Here is a 27,958-nt window from a genome sequence, read left to right on the forward strand (position 1 = left end):
AGGAGTTGGACAAATTGGAGTTCCCATACCAAAACCCAAGGGGCTGGTTGATACAGAAAATCATTCCAAGAATTTTAGAGCAGAGGCTTCCTAAGGAAGCAGAATTGTGCTATCCTGTTTACCCACTAACACAAGCATTTCAGAGACTGCATTTCAAGAGAACAGAATCTACCACAACTATCTTAAAATTGTCTTTATTTCAGAATTGTCTTTATGTACAGACATCATAAAAAATGCACATAGACTGGAGATTTCCCAAGGAATAGAAGCTGGAAATTAAATTTAAGGGCAACGAAGAAAAGTAAAATTGTCCCAGAAAGTTGTGAGGTCCACACTTCCTTAAATGTCCTTGATAACCTCTTCAAGTTCTTCCTTTGTGAACATGTGGAACTTCTGGCCAGGCTGCACCGTGGCGAGCTGGAAAGAAAACCAGAGAAGGGTTCATGAGCTGGGCTCCATCACCTGCCCCCTGATGCAGCTGTCCCTGAGGCACTAAGGGATCTGCTGTCCCCAGGACAGCCTTTACAGGCCGCACGGCCCCAAAATAGCTTTCTGACTCCAAAAAAAAATTCTTATTGACCAATTTTCTATTTTCAGATCAACCTACCACATAACAGTTACCCAAATGCCTAGCATCACTGTCACCTCCTGAAGTTATTTCACCAAGGCTCACATGGACTGATTACTTTTCTGGTTGAAATGCTGGTTGCAATACCCATATCCCAGACTGTTCACCTTGGCCTCATCTAAGACAGCCTGGGTTCAATTCCTCAGTTCCTGACTCCAGCTACCTGCTAATGCAGACTGAGAGGCAGTGTTCATGACTCGAGTAATAATTCCTGTCCCTGACATGGCAGACCAGGATTGAGGTCCCAGCTCTCGTCTTCAGCCTAGCTCAGTGCTGACCACTGCAAGCATGTTGTGGAGAGAGAACCAGATAGGAAGCTTACACGCTTTCTCTATCTCTGCCTCACAAATAATTTCTTCTAAAAAGATGTCTTCAGAAGTATATTCAAAGCACATTTATACTTGAAAGTTGACCTTATGTGTATAAGCTCATGTTGCTTGGCCACTCTGTACCTTTATATTTTCTCATCTATAAAATGGAACCAGAAGTTATGAGGATTAAATGCTAAGACACAAGTCTTAGAAAAGGGTCTAGGACAAAATAAACATCAATGTAGTAAGTGCTACTCCTGTTTTCTAATGTTTTCTTCATATTTAACTAACCACCAGGTTTTCAATGATCTACACTAATGATACTAATGGCACTTTTCTCTAAAGCTGTTCATGTTCCAACCTAACAACCCAAACATTTCTTTTGTAAATTTTTAATTTATGTATATTCATTTTGTTTGAAAGGCAGAGAGAGATACTGACAGATCTTGGCTTATTACTCAAAAGCCAGTAACAACAGGGTTGGCCAAGGCAAAGGCAGAAGCCTGGAATTCACTCAGGGATTCCCATGTGCGCGGCAGGGAACCAGTGCCTGCCATCTCCCAAGGTGTGACCAGCAGGCAGCTGGCTCAGGGCAGGGAAGTCACAGCTTGAACCAGGCATTCCCATCTGGAATGCAGGTGTCCCAATTATGCCAAATACCTACTCTCTGCCTTGTGTTTAAATTACTGGCCATAGACGGATTCCATTAAAATTGGCATCCAAAATCATATGTCACAAAAAATATCACTGATTAACTAGTATTACATTATAATCTATTTCTTAATTTATCTGAAAGGCAGAAACAGAGAAACCTCCCATCTGTTAGTTTACTGTCCAAATGCCCACAACAGCTAGGGCTGGGCCAAGCTGGTCTGGAAGCTGCGAATTCTGAGTCTTCCCATGCAAATGTGGTAGGGACCCACAGCCATCAGCACTTGGCAGCCTCCAGGGTGCACACTGCAGAAAGCTGGAACTGAAAGTAGAGCCAGGACTCACATCTAGGTCATCCACACCAAGTGGGCATTTGGTATTGTAGTTAAGATACTTAACCCTGTATTCTATGTAAGAAACAAAATCTAGGATCAGACCTTTATATTTAACTAACCACCAGGCTTTCAAAGATCAGTGCTAACGACATGGTCCCCATATTTTAAAGGAATCAGGTACTAATTCAGCTTTACTGTAAATCAATAATAATAGGATTTGGACCAAGAACTGCCTTCAGAAAGTTACTCATCGCTAGATGAGTAAAAATAACTTCTTACATTTATGGAATGACAAATGTGCTAACATAATGCATATAAAAGAAATTGTTCTAGGGGTCCAGTGCAATAGCCTGGTGGCTGAATCCTCACCTTTCATACACCGGAATCCCAGATGGGTGCCATCTCGTGTCCTAGCAGCCCCACTTCCCTTCAAGCTCCCTGCCTGTGGCCTGGGAAAGCAGTGGAGGATGGCCCAAGCCTTGGGACCCTGCATCTGCATGGAGATAGCTCCTGGGTTTGATTTAACTCAGCTCCAACCATTGTGGCCACTTGGGGAGTGAACTAGCTGATGGAAAATCTTTATCTCCTTCCCTCCGTATATCCGCCTTTCCAAAAAAATCAATCTTAAAAAAAAAAAAAAAAAAGATATTGTGCTAGTATCTTACTCTGCTAGTTAGTAATTACACACCTGTGTACTAGTTAAGAGTTGTACTAGGTACTAGGGAACCAAAGATGAAAGCAAGATGTTGGGGCAGGCATTTGGCCCAGTGGTTCACCACCTGGCTGGGCTGCCGTTGGGCTGTCTGTATCAGAGTACATGGACTCAAGTCCCCACTCACACGGGGATCAGCGGGATTCAAGCCCCGCTCTGCATACCCTGGGAGGCAGCTGCGATGCCTCAAGTAGCTGGTACTCTGCTATTCATGAAGCTAACCTAGACTGGGTCTCTGGCTCCTGGTTCAACCCCAGCCTCAGCCCTACCATGCCCATTCCAGGCATTTGAGAGGCAAATAGAGGATGGGAGTTCTTATGCTCTCTGCATCTCTCAAATAAACTTTTTTTTTAAGTGCAGGAATACCTATCTAAGAGATATTATGAGGAATAAAAAAAAATCAACGCAAGTAAAATGCTTAGAAACATATCTAACAGAGTAAACATATGTAGTTGACTTAAGAGGTGGCATATTACCATGCCACGAAACTCTGGAATTAATCTTAAAAATGGTATCAGGAAACGTTTTTAAGTCATGAAGACTGATATAAATGTGGAAAATCCATTCCAAAACCCTAATGAATAAAAACAAACAGAAATGTAGGAGGGCAGGAAATGAAACAAGAATCCAATGAAAATACACAAAGCAGGTGGAAAAAAGGGGGAGTGGAAAGAAGGCCCTTAACGCTAGGGTGCACAGGAGACACGGATGCGGGAAAAGAGGTGAAGATAGGACTTCCTGCAGGAAGGAGGAAGCCAAAGTCATCCAGGTTTTTGGCATGACGTACCAACAGTGCCCCCAGCATGAATTAAGACTCTGGGAAGAACAAATGGTTTTCAGGAAAAACAATGATTTATATTTGTCAGATTCAGACAAGAAAGATCAAATAATAGATCTAAAAAGTGATCACAAAATTTGACAAGCAGGAACTATCTTAGCAAGATGCAATCTTATTGACATGGTAAAAGCTTTAAACAGATGGTAGAGATTAAAAAACAAATGAAAGAAGTATTAGAAGTTACTGAATATAGATTATATTTGGGAGAGACTTGAAACAAAGCTTATTTAAAAATAAGGACAGATGGATATCACTCGGCAATAATATAAAACAGACGACATGGATGAATCTTAACACCATGACACGGAATACATACTGTTTTTTCCACCAATATCCCATTTATATAAAATCCTGGAACACGAAACTGTTATTTATAAAAAGTGGATCCGAGTGGTAGAGTGACTACAAAGGTACAAGGGGTCTTCTCAGAAGGAAGAAAATGCTCCCAGTCTTTACTTTGGGTGGCAGATGCAAGGTTACAGACTTGTCAAAGTGCAACAGACTGTATTTAAAATGGGTATGTTCAGGCCTGGCAAGACAGGCTAGTAACTAAACCCTTACCTTGCATCCACTGGAATCCCATATGGGCCCAGGTTCATGTTCTGGCTACCCCACTTCCCATCCCGCCCCCTACTTGTGGCCTGGGAAGGCAGCAATGAATAGCCTAAGACTGCGGAACCCTGCACCCATGTGGGAAACCTGGAAGAAGCTCTTGACTTCAGATTGGCTCAGTTTTGGGGAGTGAACCAGTGGACAGAAGACCTTTGTCTCTCCTTTCTATATATCTGCCTTTCCAATAAAATAAATAAATCTTAAAAAAAAAAAAAAAAAGGTGTGAGTTACTGTATATAAACTTGCCCTCAGCATAATTAACTTCTTTAAAAAGGTGAGAGGGCCAGCACTATGGCAGAGTTGGCTTATTCTACCTAGCCTAACGTACTGGCATCCCATATAGGTGCTGTTTCTAGTTCTAGATGTTCCACTTTCCGATCCAGCTCCCTGCGAATGGTCAGGGAGGGCAGCGCACACACGCAGGAGACCCACAAGAGGCCCCTGGCTCCCAGCTTCAGATTGCCCCCCAGCTCTGGCCTCTCCAGCCATTTGGGAAGTGATCCATTGATCCAGCCAATGGAAGATTTCTTTGCCTATCTCTGTCTCTCTAACTCTTTCAAGGAAAATAAATGCATCTTAAGGGGGAAAAAAAAAGGTAGGGAACTAGTGTTGTGGCAGCAGGTTAATCTGCCACTCAAAACACCACTGTCCAATCCAGCTCCCTGCTGATGTGCCTGGAAGGCAAAGGATGATGGCTCCAAAGCTGCAGCTGCCACCACCACATGGGAAATCTGGGTGGATTCCTGGCTGCTGAATTTGGCCTGTCTGCTGATCCTTTTACTCATCCAAGTCATTCATAATGATTTTCCCAAATATTTCACCTTCTCCTTATTTCTCTGTTACCTTCATCTGCCCTCAACAGATGAGCTAACAAATCACCAGGAAACAAAGGACATCTCTCCCAATTTGCCTCCAAATCTACTTATCTTTCCTCACCACGAGTCCCTTTTCTCTTACCTACCCTTATTCTTCTACAAAAGAACATTCAGAATTTGGCCCATCTCATTCCAGTTCATGCCTTCCTAGGTTTTTTTTTTTCTGTTAAGATTTATTTATTTTTATAGGAAAGTCAGATCTACTGAAAGGACAGACAGAAAGATCTTTTGTCCACTGGTTCACTCCCCAAGTGGCTGCAACAGCCAGGGCTGAGCTGATCCAAAGCCAGAGCCAGGAGCTTCTTGGTCTCCCACATGGGCACAGGTGCAGATGGCTTTAGGCCATCCTCCACTGTTTTCCAAACCAGCACCCATATAGGATCCTGGCGCTTGCAAGCAGAGGAGCTGAGCCATTGTGCTGGCCCTTTCCTATGCTTTTATATCCTACACTCAGGTATACTTCAAAAGGTTTGTTGAAAATCAGAATTAAAAGATAATATTGGCACAAAGTTTAATTTTTAATTAATTCTTTTACAACACATTCTCCATTTACTTTTTGTAGACTCATTCCATAGACAATTTCAAATGTTTTTTAGAAAAAGTAAGTTATTTTTAAATTCCACGCACCATATTAAAGTGCCCTACTGTATCTCACACCCCCTCAAAATTTCCTTTTACATGCAGTGTGGTTTCATGGCCTTGAGCCTTTTCCCATGCTGCTCCCTTCTCCAGACACTGCCTCTTCCAGCAATCTCTCCTCCACAGGCTAAACTACATGTCCTCGCAGCAACCTTCTTACTGCTAGTATACAAGTAGCATCTTACACCCAAACTATCTGTAAATCTCTAAACAGCACAGTTTACTGAACAGGAATTGGATCTTCTGTGGCTATTCCCCTGGCATCTAACACAGCACCTGCTACATTATGGGTACTCAATGCAATGTTGGATGAATTTTTTTACTCCCTTTTCTATCCACTAATTTCTTCAGTTTATTCAACCACTTTCCGCCACATTAACAAAACAACACAGCTGCCTTCTGTTAACACTAACCAAACTTGTTGAGGAAGTAATAAATTCTTGAGTTTTCTACTTTATCACCTCCCTTTCACTCTTTCGCTCATTCAATTCCGGTGTCTGCAATGACCACATTACTAAAGCTGTTAAGGATAAGAATGAAGTACATACAAGAAAGTGATTTCCCCATCTAGCCATCCTTTAGCAGTGCAAAGAAAAAAACAGAAACAAAAATCCAGCAAAGTACCTCTATGTTGGTTGCGTTCAGTTTCTCCTCCATGACTTGCTTGAGGATGATGAGTGAAGACTTAATGGCTTCTTTCAGTGTCATCGACTTGAAACAAAGAGAGTGACAAGGTGAGTCACTAACAGTACATAATTCCTCTTTTCAAAGAGTTTCCCCTTAACCGCGTGAAGAAGAGATTTAGCAAAGATTAATAAAAATCAAGTACAGTGAGTTCCAAGTCTCTCCAGGATCCCAGTAGATAAGGAGCACCCACTTACTCACAGAGAAAGATGCTATATTTAGAGGTATAACAAGGTTTCCAAATTCAATTTATTGCTCCCGAAGGAAGCAGAAAAGTGAGATACTTTTCTGGTGAACATCTGAATTCCTCTTTTAACTTACAAAGCATGATGTCATGCTAATGATATTTTGTGAATAATAATGTCCTATATGTAAGAAGGCAAATTCAAGGTTTAGAAAATGTATTTTTCTTAACCCTGTTCTGCACTTAATTTCCTCCACATGTAAAACCAGTAATACTAGCAACTGATATGAACAGGCATCCCTGTAGGAACCACGTGACTGACGAGTATGGTAGCCTTTAGTCACACCAACGAGCTACCCAAACCACATCTTCCATCCCACAAAGTGCCAAATGTCCAAATGCTGCAGGAACCAGTGAAGAATGTATCAACTGCTAAGCAAACTGGAAGAATAGAGAATAAACATAATGTCTCCACCATGATACATCAGTTAGTAGTAAAAAGGAATTATCAACTGTACAATGACATGATGGCTCTCAGAGCCAGTATATTGGGCAACAATAAGAAAAAAATACTATCTGAAAAATTCCACTTACAAAAAGTACAAGAACGGAAAAAAAAACCACACCTCCAGTGGTACACATCGTGCCAAGGGAGGGTAAAAGTGGATGAGCACTTTGGGGAAGAGGATGAAGAATGATGCTCCCTATTTTAGGCTGTGGTTCCAAGGAGGTATAGAACTGCCAACAACTACACCATTAAGTTCTGAACATTCTATTATTTGAAAATATCTTGATTCTAGAAATAATAATAGGATAAGCATTACCTTGTGATAAACTTCCTGCAAGGAGCTCTGGGCACCCTCTGAGGCAGAGCCGATTGCTCGAGCATCACACTGTACGAAGGTTCCAGATGGGTCCATGTGAAACCTGTAGGAGCATCCAAATGCTTAAAACTGGTGACCTATTACAGAACAAACATATCCCTACAACAGTGCAAATGTTTCAACATACAGCCAGGAAACACCACTCAAACATCGAGGCACAGATCTGAATGATGTCTTGTCCACAGAAGTAAATCTTTCCTTTCTCTCTATTTAAGACTCACTTCCTTGAAAGGCAGAGTAACAGAGGGTAGAGGAGGGGCAAAGAAGAAAGACTTGCATCTGTTGGTTCACTCCCCAGATGGCAGCAACACGTAGGACTGGATCAGACTGGAGTCGGGCCAGATGCCCAAGTACTTGGGCCACTGTCCATGCTTTCCCAGGCAATTAGCAAAGAACTGAATGGGAATCAGCACTTCAATATGGGAATGCCAGTACTGCAGGCAGCAGCTTAACTTGCTGACCATCCACAATAGGTCAAGAAAAGTTGGATCTTTAAAAAGTGTAAAATAAAATTAGTAACTTCCCCAGAGACTTTATGTAGTATATGACATTTACATGTCTGTAAACAGGATTTGAGAATGAGGACCAGGTAAACATTCCAAAATGTAAAAACTCTAAAGTCAGCACACGCTGTCTTTAGCAAAAAGCAAAAGCAAAAACACACACACAAAACTCCTAACTATTCCTGAACTTAGCATTGGTTCCAATAGGGAAGTTCTTTATAGAACCCCCAAATGTGGTAGTATAAACAACACAGAACCGGGATCAGTGTTAGTATAGTATGTTAAGCCACTGCCTATGACGCATCTGAGCACAGGTTTGAGCTCCACCTGCTCCACTTCCCATCTGGCTCCCTGCCAATGCGCTGAACAAAGCAGAAGAAGCCGCAATTACTGCCACCCACATGGGGGACCTAGATGGAGTTCCTGGCTCCGAGCTTCAGCCTGACCCACCTACAACCTGGCCCAGCTCAGCTTTTATGGCCATTTGAGGAGTGAACAGTGAATAGAAAATTTCTCTCTCTGGGTCACTTGATCTTTCAAATAAATAAAATAAATCTTAAAAAAGGAAAAGAACACAGAATCATTGAACTTTCACAATAAAAATCCCTTTTCCACATTTCTACAGCAATTTCATTCCCATTTCCAGTTAAAAATACACATACACACATACATTCATACTCACACCACCCCCCAACACCTAGTGAGAAAATAGCAAAACAATACTTACAATTGGGGTCCTTTTTCATCAACTCCTCCAAACAGCAGTGCTACCCCAAAGGGACGAGACTAGAATCAAAAAGGAAGTTATCAAGCTAAGTGGTCATAAGCGAAAGAGGCTGAGGAGCCTGGGAAAGATATGCAGAGGCCAACAGTAGGAAAACTTGGCACAGGCACGCACTCACCATGGCACCTGGATCTGCATCTTCTTCTCCAAACTGCAGAGCCAAATTTGACACAGCCTGGGTCACGCTCTCCACTGTCATGGTCTCATTGTAGGTAAACCAATGGTTCTAGAAGGAGGGCAAGGAATACATTTCTAATAAGAAGGGCATTAAGGCAGTCCTCCAGCTCACTGCATGCATCCCCTTGAAGTGTAATTGAGGACGGAAGTTCCAAGTGCTTTTAACCTTAACATGACGACTTGGAACTGTATGAGAGAAAGCAGTTCTGTAAGCAATGAAAGACTAGGGAATTATTGTTTTGATAATTGGGTTAGCCTCCGATAAACTAGGTTAGCCCCTAAAAGCACAGTTGTCTTCATAAGGTGAATGCTGACAGCCAAGTGGCACTTTCCTTCAAAGACTGTAATTTATCATTTTATTGATGTTTAAGGTAAATGACTTACTCCTATTGAGGTAATGAGAGAAATTCCAAAACATACAAATGTAATTTTACCATGAGACTTTTTCTTTCTAGCCTAGACTCAACAACAAAATTGGCATTCCTGAGCATTATTTGTCACCTACTATTGTGGTAACTCACTGGAGAGTTTGTTACCTGCAAGCCTGGCAGCGAAGGCAGCTGTGGGGAGAATGTCCTTTAACTCTGACCACTTCCTGCATGATGCTCAGAAAGCCAACCAGGGAACAGAACGCAGCACAAAGCAATTTTCATAGAAGGCAAATCCAGCAGAAGCAAGAGACTGTCAGCCCTACTGACAAGAGCTTCCTTAAAGCTCCAATGACTGAATGGTTAACCTCTAAATCCCTGGGAGTTGTAACTGGGAGGTCCACCGAAAACTGCTCCCAAAAGCAATGACATAGACAGCTACAATATGCACAGGCAGCTCTATCATCACTAAACAAGGAATTCAAGCATCCTGATTAAGAAAGAAGAAATGAGGCCCATTTTACCTGCGTCTCCACTCTGGCTTTATCAATTAAAGTCTTAGCATCAGCAATTAGACCACTCATGGCACAACCTGCAATGTAAAAGCAACAGTGACCCAGTGGCCAAATCCTTATATGATCCTTTCAGCCACTCACTAAAAACTGAAATTCCAGAGTGGAACCACTGCAGCAGTTCCAAGGCCACATACCCAGAACATTACATGGGAAATTATTTGCACCGAACCCAAGTATAATGACGTTATAAACAAAACCATGCATTGCAACATGTAAGTCCAGACAAGATAGAAGAGCAACAGCTAACCAGTTACAGATTTCCACATATTACACCTCCAGGCACCCCTTTAGCACTCCTGGTGAGCCATAACACTTCTGAACTAAGCAAACACTAATGCTCTAACCTGAGAAATGAGGAAAAGAAAACCACTCACTGTGGGCTACAGTGAAAGATTCTGGAATAAAGCCTTCTTGTCCCAAGCACAAACCAACCAGTTGCATTAGAAAGTTTGCCTGTGGCTGGTGCAATGGCTCAACTGTCTAACCCCCCACTTTTAAGCACCAGTATCCTACATGGGCGCCTGTTCCCATCCCAGCTGCTCCACTTCCCACCTAGCTCCTTGCTTGTGTCCTGGGAAAGTAGCAGAGGTTGGCTCAAGCCCTTGGGCCTCTGCACCTGTATGGGAGATCCAGACGAAGCTCCTGGCTCTTGGCTTGAGATGAGTTCAGCTCCAGCTTCAGCCATTGTGGCCATTTGGGGAGTGAACCAGCAAATGGAAGATCTTTCTGTCTCTCCTCTCTAAAATTGCCTTTCCAATAAAGTTTAAAAAAATTATTTTTTCTTGATCATTCAAGATAGCAAGATTAATAGCTATAACTATCTTCTTCTAGATCCTATCTTCTTCCTTGGCCCAACTAATCAGTCAAACCCCAAGTTTTGTTACTCTTTGCTCAATCTGTATGGTATTTGTCCCTTCCTCTCCATTCTCCAGCTAATGCCTGAGCCAAAGCCTTCCTCATCCCTTTGTTGGGTTTATTTTTCCTATCTGTCTCAATAGCAAATTCCTAAAGTAGCTTCTCACTTCTCTTTACTTTCAAGGTAGAGAGATAATGAAATAAACACAGAGAGGCTCCCATCCATCAGTTCACTCATGAATGCCCACAACAGCCAAGGCTGGGCTGAGCTCAAAGCCAGCAGCTGTGAACTCAACCCAGGGCTCCCACATAGCTGGCAGCAACTTAATTACTTGAGCCACCACCTGCAGCCTCTCAGGGCTCAGAAGGTGGACTCAGTTTTAAACTCTGGCACTTGGACATGGGATGTAGAAATCTTAACCAGTAGGTAAAACACCTGCCCCATTAAGATTACTAAAAATTTAACTGATCTCCCTGCCTCTGCACCCACAGGCTATCTTTTCTTACGTTTATGTTTGATTTCAGAAGGTAACTTATGACACCTTATTTAGTGACTGCTTGATTTTTAAATATTTACTTATTTGAAAATCAGATTGACGGTGTGAGAGGTAAGAAGAGGAGGAAGGAGGACTAATGGGAAGGCAGGAGGGAAGGGGGAACAGGGAGAGAGAAATTCTGCATCTGCTGATTCATCCTCCATGTGACTGCAACAGTTGGAGATGGCCAGACCAAAGCTAGGGGCTAAAAATTTCTTCCACGACTAGTAACAGGGAATCAAGCACTTGGGCCATCCTCAGCTGATTTCCCAGACCACTGGCAGGCAGCTGGATCAGAAGTTGAGCACCTGGGATACAAAGTGGCACCCATGTGGGATGCTGGCACTGCAGGCATTGCTTTACCCACCATGCCAACACCAGTCTTTCATGGTCTTCCTTTAACAATGATAATCAGAAGTCTTTCTAAAAACTTATAAAAGATTCATATTACTTCACTGCTTAGCACCTTTCCCACTACTACAAAAGGATCAAGTTTAAGTTCTCTGACATGACAAAAAAAAAAGATTCCACTCTAACCTCAGTCTCATCTTTCAGGATAGGTTACCTCTCAGCCATACTAAATAAACTTATGCCATGCAACTTTGTTTTACACCATTGGAACTTTGCCCATTTTTATTCTCTCCTACTGACGTCTATGTTCACCTGGTAAACACTTCCTTAGCTTCTGGAATTAAATTTAGCTCAAGAATCTCCTGCATGGAATCCTCTCCAAGCAAAACTAGTTATTCCCTCGATGGTACCACACTGACCACACAGTAGAATCTTCCTTACTATCTATATCACCTGCCATTTCTCATTGGCATCCTACCCACCATCATGATCAGACTGCAGACTCGCTATCCCTGTGTCCAGCACTGTGTCACAGACATTGGAGAGTCTCAATTTGTCGAATTAAATGATACTGATCTACCACCAAAAGTCAGGTGACTTTGAATAAGCAGATCAATGCTGTAATCTCAAAGGATTAAATGTTTATCTGTGAGATAAGTGTCCTGTCTCCAAAATGCTCACGACTAGGAGTGTTTTGGTTTTGCAAACAGAAAATAAGGTATCCAAAGGATGGGACCCAAGTCTAAATACAACATTTATTTATGCTTCCTATGTACTGAAGGTAATTTTATGTACAAAATAAAGTTTGTGTACACTAATCCACCACACTTTCTAAAACAAGTAGAGTGCTCAATAAGTTTTGAATTTTGTAGCATTTAGAATTTTCAGATCAGGAACGCACAACCTGTATCAAGCTGCCAATCACTACTGCATTTGGTTCGAAAACCCTCAAGTAATTACTTATTTTACCAATGTTTCACTGGTTACATGCCTAGATATGAAAGAAATTTTGGACAGCTAACTAAAATCCTGTGCTATAAATAGAAGTACTCACTCTGTAGGACTGCAATGATACAGAGATCAAGACAGAGGAATTATATTAATTACTGAAGAAAGAAAATGAGTTGAGATAAGGAATAAAAATACAAATCTGAAAGCATCAAATAACTGATCTCGTCAGTCAGCTATCCTTATAACTCTCTGAACTTTAGCCACTCTCAAAGATCTTTGGGGGTCTCAGTGGTCCTGATGCTGGTGGCCTCCCACCAGGGCTAACATTATTCATGATAAATACCAGCAAATCCAGGGAGTTAGCCTGTGAATAGATCGAATATAAATGAACCGTGCATCTGCCTACTATTGCTCAAGTTACACTCACTGGCATACTACTTGACAAGCAAGAGCTAACAGGAGGATTTATCTCAAGGACCTTTTTTATAGACACCACAGGTAAGTAATTAACTCCACCAGGTTCTACAGAACCCCTTTCCCCAGCTCCTTACCTATGTGAGCATCAATCTCCACGATTTTCTCAATGCTGCTAGGCTCCATGAGTGGGGAGGTAATTCTCTTCTCCACAGCTAGGCAAACACCTTCTGATGTCTGGATACCAATAGCTGTAGAGCCAAGCTAACGAGAAACACACTATGGTTAACATGATGGTTCAGATCAAAAACAGTCACATATTCATCATGATCGTGACAGAAGCATGAATCAGCTACACCTGACATGCAGAGACAGGAAGCATCTGTCAGTCATCAGCTATTCCAGGCAACAGCAAGAACACTGATGCAGAGCTATGTGCTTCTGAAGAGGAAGTTTTGAAGGAGTTTTTTAGAACTAAAAAGATTTATTTTTTATTGGAAAGACTGTTTACAGAGAGAATGGAAGACAGAGAGGGCCTCAAACTGGCACTCCCAAATGAGATGTCAGAACTTCAAGTGGTGGTTTAACCTGCTGCACCAGGCTGAAGCCATTTAGGCAGTGAACCAATGAATGGATGCTCGCTCTCCCTCTCTTTCAATCACTCTACGTTCCAGAGTTTTTAATGACATGTACTTTCCACAAATCTTTTGAAGATATCTCTTGTGCATGAGTTACAATTTTTGTGCCAAAATTAAGTTTTAAATTCCATTTCCCATAAACTTTAAATGTTATCCAACTCCAGTATGCAACTTAATGTGGCAAAGGATGACAACATAAGAGTTAGGGCATAAATCTTTGTCCTCCAGGGGCTGATGTTATAGCACAACCAATTGAGCTGTGGCTAGTGATGCCAGCATTACACGTCAGCTCCGGTTTAAATCCCAGTTGCTCTGTTTCCCATCCAGCTTTCAGCTGATCTATCTGGGAAAGCAGCAGCAGATGATTCAAGTACTTGGTTCCTTACACCCACATGGGAGACCCAGATGGTCGTTGGCAAGGGCCTGGCCACTGTGGACAATTGAGAATTGAACCAGTGGATGAAAGCCCTTTCTCTGTCTTCTTCTGTCACTGCCTGTCAAACAAATCTTTTAAAACAAAGAAATGCATGCTTTCTAAAATGAGGTTCATCAGTATTATCTAACAAAAAATACGTATTCTAGAAATGCAAAGAAAAATGCCAAGAAAATTATCGGCCAGCCAAAAGGATTTAAAATATTGCCTTTTAGAAGCTGGAAACAGAACGGCAGGCCTCAGAGATTGTTGTTTCTGTTCCCAGGTTTGTAGAGGTGGCTTGTAATCAGCCACCTCTAAAACTATATATATTGTTTTTAAGCGGGGGTGGGGGGCCGGGGGATCAACGTTGTCGCATAGCCAGCATAGCTTCCAACAGTTACAGGTGTGCCAGTTTGAGTTCCAGCTGCTCCGTTTCTGATCAAGCTCTCTGTTAATACATCTTTGAAAGCAATAGGCGATTGTTCAAGTCCCAGGGCCACTTCACCCACATGGGAGACTTGGGTGAAATTCCTGGCTCCTGGCCATTGTGAACAACCGAGGAGTAAACCAGTAGGTTGAAGATCTGTTTCCCTCCCCCTCTCTGTAACTCTGCCTTTAAAATAAATTAATTCTTTTCAAATCTTAGAAAAAAAAATTTTTTAAATCAGAAACCATTCCCAGAAAGTTGAATTCACCAGTTAGTGGTTCTCTAATTGTTTTATCAAACCGATCTTAAGAGTCAGGGTTCAGGTTTGGGGTGAAGGGGGGGGAATCCCAGTACCTATGAAATTGTGTCATGTAATGCAATGTAATTAATGAATAAATGAATATTAAAAAATGAAAAAAAAAAAAAAAAGGAGTGAGTGTAAAAAAAAAAAAAAAAAAAAAGAGTCAGGGTTCGGGCCTTGGGGTTGGGGGCAAGTGCAGCCCTCTGCAGTGTGGTGGCTGTTGGGGGTGCCCCTGCCGGGTCAGACCCAATGCTGGGACTCACGCCAAAGACACTGCCGGAAGGCAGTGAACGAGTCCTCAGCCTTGGGCAGCCAGTGCACCAAGTGGTACCAGGCTTTGCCTGCTGACCATCCAGTGGCGAACTCTGGGGTTTTTAAGATATATAGTTGCTGGGCCTGGCAGCGTGGCCTGGCGGCTAAAGTCCTCGCCTTGAACGCGCCGGGATCCCATATGGGCACCGGTTCTAATCCCAGCAGCTCCACTTCCCATCCAGCTCCCTGCTTGTGGCCTGGGAGGGCAGTCGAGGATGGCCCAAAGCTTTGGGACCCTGCACCTGTGTGGGAGACCCGGAAGAGGTTCCTGGTTCCCGGCATCAGATCAGCGCAGCACCGGCCGTTGTGGCTCACTTGGGGTGTGAATCATCGGATGGAGGATCTTCCTCTCTGTCTCTCCTCCTCTGTGTATATCCGACTTTGTGATAAAAATAAATAAATCTTTAAAAAACAAAAAAAGATATGTAGTTGCTGCCTGGGTACACCCATGACTAAGGCCAGTTTTAGTGTAGGTGAGAAGTGAATTCTGGGTGACTCCCAGTGACAGGGTCATGAAAGTTTCAGGCATGCATGGGGACTGAGACCTGGTGGTTTGGAGGGAAGTATCCAGAAGATAATTTGGGTTAGACAGATTCACCAGCCCAATTAGGAATACAGAGATGGGATGTTAGCATAGAACATCACTGATCGCCACACACCAGCCAAAACCAAAGCTATGGATGGGGGCCTCTTTGGCAGTGTTGGGTACCATTACCCGACTGTGTGGTAGAGTGGTGGAGTGGTGACATTTGGCAGGGTCAAGACTCTATCCAGCACGCGAGAGAACTTGGTCTGGGGGTAGACTCTATGGGGTTGTGTGAGCCCAACCCTGTGGAAATACAAGTCCCCCTGGTTAGCTCGCAAGCTGGGGTTGGGATGGACTAAGCTAGGTGTGACCATACCACCTGCCATCACTCACGGGTATTGGAACCCACAACAATCAGAGCAGGTCAAGGCAGCAGCACCTGAATGTGCATCCTAAAACAGGATGTGGGGTGGGCCAGGCTGCCACTGGAAGGGGGCAGAATGGGTAGGACTGAACAAACCTTAACTCACAGGAAACAACAGAAATCAGGTTGGAGCACAGGTCATGCCAAGTAGGTCCTTGCACCTACTGATCTGCGTGAGACAGGGACGCTAAGCCACAGCATCTAAGGGGCCAGGACAAGCGAGGGGCTCTGCCAAGCTGAGTCAGAGCAACCACTGGCCTGCACATGATCTAAGGCTGGGAATAGGCCCGGCTGGGCAACTAAGGGGACACCCTAGCTGGGTTGAGTTTCCCACCAATGAGCGCATGGGCTGGAATTGGGGCTGCATTCTGATCAGGATACAATTGTAATCTCACTTGGCACAACTGTGGACTGGGACTGGAAGCACCAAGCCGGGCCAGACTCCAACAGCTTCTGGTGCTCTGCAGGACCAGGGCAAATGTGTGACAGACTAGGCTAGGTCTCAGTCCTTACTGAACCATGTGTGAGCTGTATGGGGGTATGGAAGAGCCATGGCTGGGTTGAAACATCCAACAGTAAGAACCAGATTGGGTTGAAGGTCAGTCAGGAAAAGCCACTGTTCCTGCTAGGACAGGAGGTGAACTGAGTAGGGCTGGCTCATGGACCCACTGGTATGCAAGAAATCTGGCACTGGGAGAGTTTCTGATGGAGGAGCCTGGACAACTTCTCTGGCAGGACACAGTCCCTCCAAGTAAGCACAAGAAGCACAATAGTAAACAGCCCAGAACAGGCAATAGAAATTATCCCACTGGCATACACATGGCATGGACTGGGGACAGACCCCTGGCAAGTCTGAGCACCAGAATAGAGTGTGGGTCGAGCCAGGTTCGTTTGCAACACATACCAGTACATATTAAGGAATGCCAAGGTGAGATGAGCCATACCAGATGTGGTTGCAGCGCCCAAACAGCACATGTGATAATCAGGGGGAGGAGGCAAAGCTGACAGGGGAATGTGGGCTCCCCTGCTGGACAACTACTTCCATTGGAAAGCGTGAGTCAGGATGGGGGCAGATCAGACTAGGCAGGGCTATAACACCTGTGGGCTTCATTTGAGCTAGATAAGGGAAGGGCCACGGTGGGCTGACTGTCCCGACTGGTGCAAGCAAAAATTAGAGTGAGTGAGGGTTGGTTGGGCTTACCCGCAGCATTAGCTGGCAGAGGCTGGCACTGGGAGTTAATTCTGTCAAGTCAAATGCCAGAACTACGTGGAGAGTGCATAATCTGGGAGTGGGTGTGGCCTAAGAGGGAAATAGTGGGCACCTGCCTCGGGGTTACCACTCTCACTGGACAGCACGAAAACCAGGACAGGGGCAGGGGTGGCCAGACAGAAAGGTACCTGCCAGTATGTGTGTGGGCTGGATAGTAGGTTGGTTGGGTTGAACTAGGCTTCAATGCCCACTGACATGTATAAGAGCTAAATGGGATGTGGGACACACTTGACTACTCTGCTGTACAAACTGGCAAGCACAGGAACCAGGGTGGGGGCAGGCCTGATGGGGGTTATGGGGAGTCACTCCGACTAGGCTGCAGCTCCCACTGCTTTGCATGAGGGCCAAGTATGAAATGGGCAGAATCAGGCTGGACTGCAACACCCATTGGTTCATATGGAAGACAGGGCTGGAAACAGAACTGACCCAGCAATTGCAACAACCAGCATGTGCATAAGCTGATTGGGGCGATGTACTGTGCTGGACCCTGTACTGGCATACACACACAAGAATCAGGTCTGGGATCATCTCAGATGAAGTTTCTTTGGAGATCCCTCCAACTCAACTGCTGATCTTAGAACCCCAACCATGAAGAGACTGTCAGCCAGTGGACTCTGAATAGGTTTCATTGTGATTGGAACGGTGAGATTGGCAGCAATTCAGAACTGATGAACTATCAAAACTGTTTGCGCAGGACTCTCAGAGTGTGCCTTACCTGTTGGGGACCTGGGATGGGTGGGAGGTTGGGTGGAGCTTTTCCCTTTGTTACTCCCCTAACCCCAGTTACAGGGAAAAATTATAATATTAGTGTGGAAACAATGGTATTACCCACTTTCACCCTGTAGCCCTTGACCCTTTGTACCCTAATCAACTAAGTAAGATTATTAAAAAAAATAAATAAATTTAAAAAAGAGTCAAACTGAGCAGGGCATGACAGAATATGTATCTATTTCTATGATTTCATCTAAAAAGAAAAACAGATTTCAGGTATCTACCGAATGTATACTATACAAAAATGTCACACATCTTACAACACACAAGATGCACCCTTTCCAAGGAAAAATTAACCAGTCAAAATGTCAATCAATAGTCACAGCACAAGAATAAATTCTGACTGTTTAATTTGGCCTCTTAAAATAACTTCCTAGGCTTCCACCTCCAAAAAGGGTCACTATTACTGACAGGTTATTTTATAAAGTAGATCAAAATTCGAGACAATTTCTTTTTAGTTACAGAAACTCTACAACTCCCAGTATTCTAATTCTGTAGAAATTTCTCCCCCACCCTCACCACCCTTTCTGAGGACTAGGCAAGCGAGAAATGGAAGACAGGTACTATCTGAACTGACTCTAGGTGGTATTCCTTGGCTATAACTCGCTAACACAGTAACCAATAGTTAGGTGCTCAATGTTATTTTGACATTTTCACTCTTAGGGCACTTTTTCTTCCTCTCCTGGCTGTATCCTTCACCCACATAATTTGCTTGATATCTCCAAGTGACCATTTCTATCATTAGCCATTTTTATCCTAGCTCCTTTCATACTACTAAAGCCTTTCGATTATCGAATTGCTTTCATTTTTCAGTAGTCATGGCAGCAAGCAGATTATTTAAATGCTGAAACATCTGAATTTGTCGTGAGGGTCAATTCACATTTGTTAACGCTGATAACACCACCTATATCCTAAGGTTGGAGATCAGATACCACCTCGTTACCTCTAGAAAACCCAAGCAATGCTAACTCCAAGATTATTATTGGAGTGCACACCTGGGCAGAACTATTAGCTTAGGTAAGGTTCAAAATGAATGCTGCAGGGCCTGGCACTGTAGTCTAGAGGCTAAAGTCCTTGCCTAGAATGTGCCAGGATCCCATATGGGTCCCGGTTCTAATCCTGGCGGCCCTACTTCCCATCCAGCTCCCTGCTTGTGGCCTGGGAAAGCAGTGGAGGACGGTCCAAAGCTTTGGGACCCTGCACCCACGTGGGAGACCCAGAAGAGGTTCCTGGCTCCTGGCCTTGGATCAGCACAGCACCAGCCGTTGCGGTCACTTGGGGAGTTAATCAATGGATGGAAGATCTTTTTCCTCTGTCTCTCTCCTCTCTCTATATATATCTGTCTTTCCAATTAAAAAAAAAAAGAATGCTGCAGTTTAGAATTCTGCCAAGCATGTCTTGGTAATCGATGTTTTTAATATACAGCAAAGATTATAAGCGGAAATAGGAACATGTCCTTGCAGCGGGACCATCCTTTTCTATCCCACCATCATAACGCCTCCACTTTCACCCTGATGTCTTCAACTAACCAGAATTCCTGCCAACAGTTACAGGAATTGTCTTACGGAAGAGGATTAAGCATCCTCTGTGGGGGCCGGTTCTGTGGCACAGTGGGTAAAGCTGTGGCCTACAACACCAGCATCCCATATGGGCACCACTTCAAGTCACAGTTCTACTTCCAATACTGCTAATTTGCCTGGGAAAGCAACAGAAAATCACCTAGGTTCTTAGATCCCTGTACCTACATGGGAGACCCAGAAGATCCGGGCTTTGGACCAGTCCAGTGCATGGAAGACTTTCTGTGTAACTCTGCCTTTCAAGTAAATAAATCTTGAAATAATTTTTAAAAATATTTATTTTTCTTGGAAAGACAGATTTTACAGAGAAAAGGAGAAAGAGAAAGATCTTCCATCCACTGGTTCACTCTCCAAGTGGTCCAAACAGCTGAAGCTGAAAAATATGAAGCCAGGAGCCAGGACCCTTTTCCAGGTCTCCCACACGGTGCAGGGTTCCAAGGCTTTGGGCCATCCTCCACTGCTTTCCCAGGCCACAAGCAGAGAGCTGGATGGGAAGTGGAGCAGCCAGAACACAAACCAAAGCTCATACAGGATCCCAATGCATGTAAGGTGAAGATTTAGCCAGTAGGCTATCATGCTGGGCCCTAAATAAATCTTAAAACTTTCTCTGTGGCTCAAGGGTAAAATCAGGGTCGATCAACAATCAATACAAGGATAAAGTTCCAAATCAACTGAACTGTTGTGAGAATAATGAGCTATAAACTGAGAAAATATTGTCACTAGAAGCACATAAACAGATGATCGAGTAGATGTTGTGTAGACACAAAGGTGATTCAAACACAGAGTAAAGGGTAGAACCACATCAGTGATTCTCAGTCTGTCAGACACCAGCATACCGGGGCCTGCCCCCTGCACCTTACCCCAAACAGCCTAATCAGAATCTCTACAGTGGGGCCTGTTTTCCTTTTTTTGTGTATTCTGCAGGGAATCATTTTCAGTACTAGGTTTAAAGATTTGATGTCAATATTTCCCACAACTCTCTGTTTTTATATGAAAGGTTTTGTTTTAACTATTGGTTTAGACTATTCATAATGCCTCAAATGTGGTCTCAAATGATAATGAACTTTACATATAGGGAGCTCACTTTCCAATTTCTGGAACAGTAATTTGAACTTTACATTCCATTTTATGACTAGATTTAAACCTATGTGTTACTACATAAAGTATCTGGTATAAATTCACAACTTTACTAAAAGAACAAAGACAATCAGTTATGTGATTTGCTCAATACAATAAAATACAGAAAACAATACAAGTGCTAACCCTGGACACCTACATCTTCTGTGCAGCCAAGAAGGGTTATGGATACAACCAATGCGCCTCTTCTTCCCTACTGAGAAAAGGTTCTCTGCATACCTGTGAAGCAGCTACCTTCCCAAAAAGTTTCATTATGGATGCAAAGAATAGAATTGAGGTTGTTATAAAAATGGTTAACAGTAGTTGATGAAAGAGATATGAGAACATTTCTAAAGAGCTGGGTAAAAACACATTAATGCCATATGTTTTATCAACACAGTTTTAGGTGGTCATAAAATTTCAAACTTTGATACATGTTACTATACCTTAATGGCTTCAATGGCATATTCCACTTGAAATAATCTTCCTTCAGGAGAAAAAGTATTCACACCTCTATAATTTTAAAAACAACAACAAAGTATTATAAATTGTCAGAAAAATGAGTCACCGGATACTGAAAGGCAATCAAGTTCCATGACAACTAGCTCAGCCTGCTGCAGATAGGCAAGTTGGCACAACTCTACTTCGCCACAACCTATAGCCATTTCTGGATACATTAGTGATTACAAGACAATGGAACCCATGGAGAACACCACTGCCCCCACTCTCAGAAGTTCCTCCAAACCGTTCAAGGACAGCAGGCAAATGTCTTAATCCTAAATCAACTTAGATCAATGCTGAGTCAACTTAACAATTCTTTGGATGAGTCCATGCCCCCAAACTACCAGGTAATTCCCAAGAAAATAATTGTTTTCTTATCCTCTTCCCATTACACACACTAGATGATATCTTCCTTTGGGTTAAGTCATGGACCAGCATTCTGACACAGCTGATTAAGCCACCACCTATGACACTGGTATTCCAGACGGGGCACTATATCCACATCCAGCATCTCCACTTCCAATCCAGCTCCCTGCTGAAGGCCTGGGAAAAAGCAACAAGGAAGGTCCAAACATTTTGGCCCCTGCCACTTTGCAATCTACCTCAATCTAGGCTGTGGCAGCCAGCTGGGAAGTGAACCAACGATGAAGACAACTCTATCTTGGTCTCTGTCTCTCCAACTATAACTGACTTCCAGATAACTCTTTAAAAAATCAAATCAGTATACAGTCAAGCCATCTTCAAGTTATTTATTTGAATTAGTACTACCATCTTAACAAACTGAGATCCATGTAGTTCTTAAGTCTTTTTAACCTAGTTCATTTACTCAATAGATACTTAAACCAACTACACACCAGACTACTTTTTCTCTAGAACATTCTCCCATCATTCTTTACTTCAGCATGGTTTGAAGCAATAAGAGTCTTCAGCATACAATGGACTCTTTATATGCATTATATATACATGCACTCTTATAATGTATTACTTACAAGTATTTTAAAATTTTATTTGAAAGGCAGAAAGAGATAGTTTCCATCTGCTGGTTCACTCTCAAAGTGCTCACAATGGGCAGGGCTGGACCTACTTGAAGCCAGGAGCTCAGAACACAAGCCAGGTCTGCCATGTGGGAGGCAGGGACCTGAGTTCTTGAGTTAGATTATCCGGCTGCCTGCCAGGATGCACATTAACAAGAAGATAGAATTGAAAGTGGAGCTACGAATCCAATTCAGGCACACCAAGACAGGACAAAACTACCAAAAAGTATCCTAACTGCTATATCAATCACTCACCCCTAAAAAGGTTTGAAAAACTCGAATGAAAACAGCTTTGATAGTTTATGGGGACTAGATTACAGTGTTTCCAAATGGTATCAAAAACTTTTTTCAAGGCCCAGGACGATAGCTTAGTGGCTAAAGTCCTGGCCTGGCATGCTATGGGATCGCATTTGGGCACCGGTATGTGTCCCAGTGGCCCTGCTTCCCATCCAGCTCCTTGCTGTGGCTTGAGAAAGTAGTCAAGGACAGCCCAAAGTGTTGGGACCTTGCACCTGCGTGGGAGACCTGGAAGAAGCTTCAGACTCTTGGCTTCGGATCACTCAGCTCTGGCCATTACGGCTACTTGCAGAGTGAATCATCGGATGGAAGATCTTCCTCTGTGTCTCTCCTCCTTTCTGTATACCTGACTTTGCAATAAAAATAAATAAATCTTTAAAAAAATTTTTTTTCACAAGAACACTTACATAGAACTCAAAACTATACAAGAGATATTTTTAAAGTTCACTACATACATGCCTGGCACTATTTAAGCCTTAAACGATACCTAAAAAAAAGACCTCACTTAATCCTCAAAATGATCTTATGAAGTAGCAAAGGCAGATAATTTGCTAAATGAAGAAGCTGAGACAGGGTGAAGTGAAATAAATTGTTCCAGGTCTCCCAGCAAAAAATCGGCAGAGTAGAATTTGAATTTAGCACATCAGACGACTACACAGGCCAAGCTCTCAATAACTCCACTACACCATCTCTGCACATCACGGAGGCAGCAGATGACCGCACTTGTGTCACCCACAGGGGAGACTCTCGATTGAGCTCCAGCCTCCTGGCTTCAGCCTGGCTCAGTCTTGCCTGTAGCAGACATTTGAGGGGAGAACTGGTGATGGAAAGATCTGTCTCTTTCTCCCCTTTCCCTACTTCTGCCTTCCAGGTAAATTTAATAATAATAGGGCCCGCCAGCGTGGCCTAGTGGCTAAAAGTCCTCGCCTTGAACACCCCGGGATCCCATATGGGCACCGGTTCTAATCCCGGCAGCTCCACTTCCCATCCAGCTCCCTGCTTGTGGCCTGGGAAAGCAGTCGAGGACGGCCCAATGCTTTGGGACCCTGCACCCGTGTGGGAGACCCAGAAGAGGTTCCAGGTTCCCGGCTTCAGATCGGCGCAGCACGGGCCGTTGCACTCACTTGGGGAGTGAATCATTGGATGAAAGATCTTCCTCTCTGTCTCTCCTTCTCTCTGTATATCTGACTTTGCAATAAAAATAAATAAATCTTTAAATAATAAAAATAATAAACAAATGAAGTGTAAAAGAAAGTGTAGGGATGTAAAGAGCCGGTTAAAAGGACCCAAGGCAGTAGGCATCCAGCCAGGCATTAGGATGTCTGTGTCCTGTGTCTTAGTGCCCAGCTCTGTTCCTCTCCAGCTTCCTGCCAAGGCAGCTTCCACAAGATGTTGATTTCATTCCAATTCTGGAATGGGACCCAGGCAGCCCCACTCTTACAAGTGTTAAAGTAAACTATCAGATAGGAACATTTTCTTTCTCTCTCATGTTCTCTTTCTGCCTCTGTACCTCTAAAAATAAATATAAACTAATCCATAAAAAGTTTTTTAAAGATCACTGAAACATCTGAGATCATAAGACCTGGCAGTTTTCATGTTGCCACTTACTAGCTTTTAATTCCCTTGAGTTAAAAAAAAAAAATGATGCTTACACTATCTGTGATAAGACAACTGGGTATTGAACTGCACAGAATACAAAAGAACTCTAAATTACACAGCATCACATAAGTGTATCTTAAATTTATAAACTTCATCCTGATGAGCTACTGCCACATCCTCTTTCCTTCAGCCTCAACTCCTGGTCTGCGAACTTCACTGTTTCCCAGGACTATCTCATCTATGCCAAGCATATTTCCATACTCCATATCTCTACTGCCAGTTTGATCTTGATTTTTAATTTATTTTTCATTTGAAAAGCAGATACTTTAAATGCAAACTTCATCTGCTATTCACTTCCCAAATGATCTCAACGGACAGTGAGGGACCGGAGTAACTCCACCATGGTCCCCTATGTGGGTGACAGGGACCCAAATCTGGGCCATCATCTGCTGCCTACCCAGGTTCATTAGCAGGAAGCAGTTTAAACCACTATATCACAATGCCACCCTCCTCCTACCTCTACCTAAAGTAATCTACATGTTGGGGACCAGTGCCAGAGCACAGCAAGTTAAGTCCAGGACTGCGGCACCAGCATCCCATATGGGTACCAGTTTGAGTTCCAGCTGCTCTACTTCTGATCCAGATCCCTGCTAATGGCTTGCGAAAGTAGCAGAGGACGGCTCAGGTGTTTGGGTTCTTGCACCCACATAAGAGACCTGGAAGAAGCTTCTGGCTCCAGGTGAGCCAGAAGGTGGAGGATCTGTCTCTATCTCTCCTTCTCTGTCACTGCCTTTCAGATAAAAATAAAATTTTTAAAAAGATTTATTTATTTTTTACTGGAAAATCAGACATATAGAGAGGAGGAAAAATAGAGAGGAAGATCTTCCATCCATTGACTCACTCCCCAAGTGGCCGCAACAATTCAGAGCTGAGCCAATCCAAAGCCAGGAGCCAGGAGCCTCCTCCAGGTCTCCCATGCGGGTGCAGGGTCCCAAGGCCTTGGGCTGTCCTCGACTGCTTTCCCAGGCCACAGTAGGGAGCTGGATGGAAAGCAGGGCTGCCAGGATTAGAACTGGTGCCCATATGGCACCCCGCACTTGCAAAGCGAGGACTTTAGCCACTAGGCCACCACACCAGGCTCACAAAATTTAATTTTAAAAGATCTTTAATCTGCCAATTCCCAAACTGGAAGGTTCTGAACGAGCTCATTCCTTCCCTTCTTTAATAGGTCAGCACATGCCAAGGCACACCAACTCACGGCAATCCCTACTGCCCAGTCACAGATTACTCTGGCTCTTCCTCTTCAACGCCCGCATTACCTTTCACCTATTCTAACAGTCCCGGCACGGACTCACTCTCTCCCCCACTCCAATTCCTCTCCAGAAAGCTCAACAGTGACCACGTAACTTCTTAGGACAAAAACTAGCACCTCACAGTTGCCCTTCGAATGAGAACAAAACACTTCAACCATCACACTACGAATTATCTAGTATCTGGCCACCACCCTGTTTTTCCCATATCACTTGCTAATCCAAAGTGAATGTGTTGGTCAAAAAATCTGCCTCAAATATGCCTTCTTTTTCCACTGTCCCTCCTTTGCTCATCCCATTATTCTCCAAATTCAAAATTACTCATTGTACTTCTTGAAATCCAACTTCTTCAAAGATCCGTTAAAAAAAGAGCCTGATGCAATGGCTCAACTGGCTAATCCTCCTCCTTCAAGCACCAGAATCCCATATCGGTGCCAGTTTGTGTTCCGGCTGCTCCACTTCCCAACGAGTTCCCCATCTGTGGCTTGGGAAGGCAGTCAAGGACAGCCCAAAGCCTTGGGACTCTGCACCCACGTGGGAGACCCAGAAGAAACTCCTGGCTCCTGCTTTCAGATCAGCTCAGCTCGGGCCACTGCAGCCCCTGGGGAGTGAACAGCAGACATTAGATCTTTTCCTATCTCATTCTCTCTGTAAATATGCCTTTCAAATAAAAATAAATAAATCTCTTAAAAATCAATTCAAAAACAAAACAAAAGCAGCTCCTTCATGGGGTTTCCCAGGATCCCCTAACAGCGACTGCACTCTCTCACCAAAACTTGCAGAGATGACATGAATTCCTGTATCAGTGTAGTTACTGTATCTGCCTGATACCAGTTTCCTTTGTAAGACTACCTCCTAGATGACAGCAAGGATCTGATTTGTGTTCGCTGCAGCAAGCATCCAAATACATGTGCTAAGTGAGCAAGAGGGGCTGTTCCAAGCATTCTTGGGAAGTCAGTCACAAAAGGAGTGACACTACGCAATCAGTACACAGGCTAAGGAAGCGATCACACAATGTTTAATAAACGTGTTCTGATCATTTCCATCATAGCTCAAAAACCCTATCACCTAGAGATGATTTTCCTCAAGGTGCCAGAAGTTAAACGTTGCCTAACAGTCACTTGACAGGACACCAAGAAAAACTTCACATACACCTTTCACTGAGTCAGGAAAAGGATGAAACAGTGCTGACACCAGGTTAGGAAACCTTGGATCATCACATTTGACAAGAAATGAAGCTTCTTAAGTCCGCTCCTTCGGAGAAAAAAAAAAAATAATAATCTGCGGGCCCGGCAGCGTGGCCTAGCGGCTAAAGTCCTCGCCTTGAACACCCCGGGATCCCATATGGGCACCGGTTCTAATCCCGGCAGCTCCACTTCCCATCCAGCTCCCTGCTTGTGGCCTGGGAATGCAGTCGAGGACGGCCCAATGCTTTGGGACCCTGCACCCGCGTGGGAGACCTGGAAGACATTCCAGGTTCCTGGCTTTGGATTGGCGCAGAACTGGCCCATTGCGGCTCACTTGGGGAGTGAATCATCGGACGGAAGTTCTTCCTCTCTGTCTCTCTTCCTCTCTGTATATCTGACTTTGTAATAAAATAAATAAAATTTTTTAAAAAATCTGTATTTCCTGGCTATTAAAAAAAAAATCCTAACAGCTCTGTTGAAACTGGTCAGAACAGAAACTGAAAGCAAAAATGACTACAGCACAGATATGTGCAATGTAACAGCACTTAGCATGCTCAGGCTCTGAAAACTTCCTTTTTCTTAAACATAACCTCAAATCTGATTTCCCAAAATGTGACATTTGGCCTTCTACGTGAATCCTTCAGTGCTAATACTAACATCAACTCACTTCAAACTTTTTAAGAAGTCAGAACAATCTTCACCAAGAGGAATCAATATGTGAAACCTCTCGAGACCCATTCATCCTGTAAAAATCTGACTCGGCACAGCTAAGTTGGCCTTCGAGCTTTCGCAAAAACTACACGCCTCCGGGAGCCCTGCTACAAAACCCATTAAGTGAGTTTCGGGGTGCTTTCTCCCTCCACGAAGTGTGGCTCACGCTTTGTCGTTTAAAGGGCAAACTGAGCGCGAAACGACGGAGGGGAATGGGCTGATCCCCCGCTTCCGAGTTCGAGATCCGAGTCCCGGTCCCCCAGCCCCCTTCCCCAAGCCAAGACCCAGAGCTCCGCACTTGCGCCCCAAGTTACGAGCGAGTGGTGACTCAGCGACAAGCGCAGCCCAGGTGCCCGAACCCTGGGCCCGGGGCGGGCGCCGGGGCGGACCGGAGGGCGGCTCGCCGGGCCACAGTCGGCTCCGGGGCGCCCCATGACACGGCAGAACCCAGGCCGCGGCCGGGTCCCGGGCCTTCCCGCCCACAAACCCGTCCCACGCCCCCCACGCCGCACGGACCTGTCGTACTCAGACCGGGTGAGGAACATGGTGAGGGCAGGGGCAGGCGGCAGCGGCTACGTGCGGACTCCTAGGAACCACCGTCCTGCACCGGGACCCAGCTCGCCCACACGGCCACCGAGCCCAGGGCCCCGCTCGCGACTGCGCGTGCGCCCGTGA

At 44.1% G+C, this 27,958-nt stretch overlaps 1 protein-coding gene across 1 annotated transcript; it reads right to left on the minus strand.

Annotated features, from left to right (window-relative positions):
- Positions 1-178: 178 nt before the first annotated feature.
- PSMA5 (proteasome 20S subunit alpha 5) lies at positions 179-27,958 on the minus strand. Its single transcript, XM_004581974.3, has 9 exons — positions 27,800-27,958; positions 21,091-21,157; positions 13,005-13,131; positions 9,710-9,777; positions 8,759-8,866; positions 8,584-8,642; positions 7,294-7,396; positions 6,226-6,312; positions 179-417 (listed from the first exon to the last, which is right to left on the minus strand). The coding sequence occupies exons 1-9, from the start codon at positions 27,826-27,828 to the stop codon at positions 340-342; spliced, it is 726 nt and encodes a 241-aa protein (XP_004582031.1). The 5' UTR covers positions 27,829-27,958; the 3' UTR covers positions 179-339.

Source organism: Ochotona princeps, chromosome 2 (genome assembly GCF_030435755.1).
Source record: "Ochotona princeps isolate mOchPri1 chromosome 2, mOchPri1.hap1, whole genome shotgun sequence".
NCBI classification, from domain to species: Eukaryota; Metazoa; Chordata; class Mammalia; order Lagomorpha; family Ochotonidae; genus Ochotona; species Ochotona princeps.

Bases quoted from the DNA above. Each gene is read 5' to 3' on its own strand.
- PSMA5 (XM_004581974.3), bottom strand. From the start codon at position 27,828: ATGTTCCTCACCCGGTCTGAGTACGACAG. The intron at 21,158-27,799 runs GTCCGTGCGGCG...TTAAAATTATAG, and splicing joins ACCCGGTCTGAGTACGACAG to AGGTGTGAATACTTTTTCTC. The intron at 6,313-7,293 runs GTAATGCTTATC...CTTTGTTTCAAG, and splicing joins TGCAGGAAGTTTATCACAAG to TCGATGACACTGAAAGAAGC.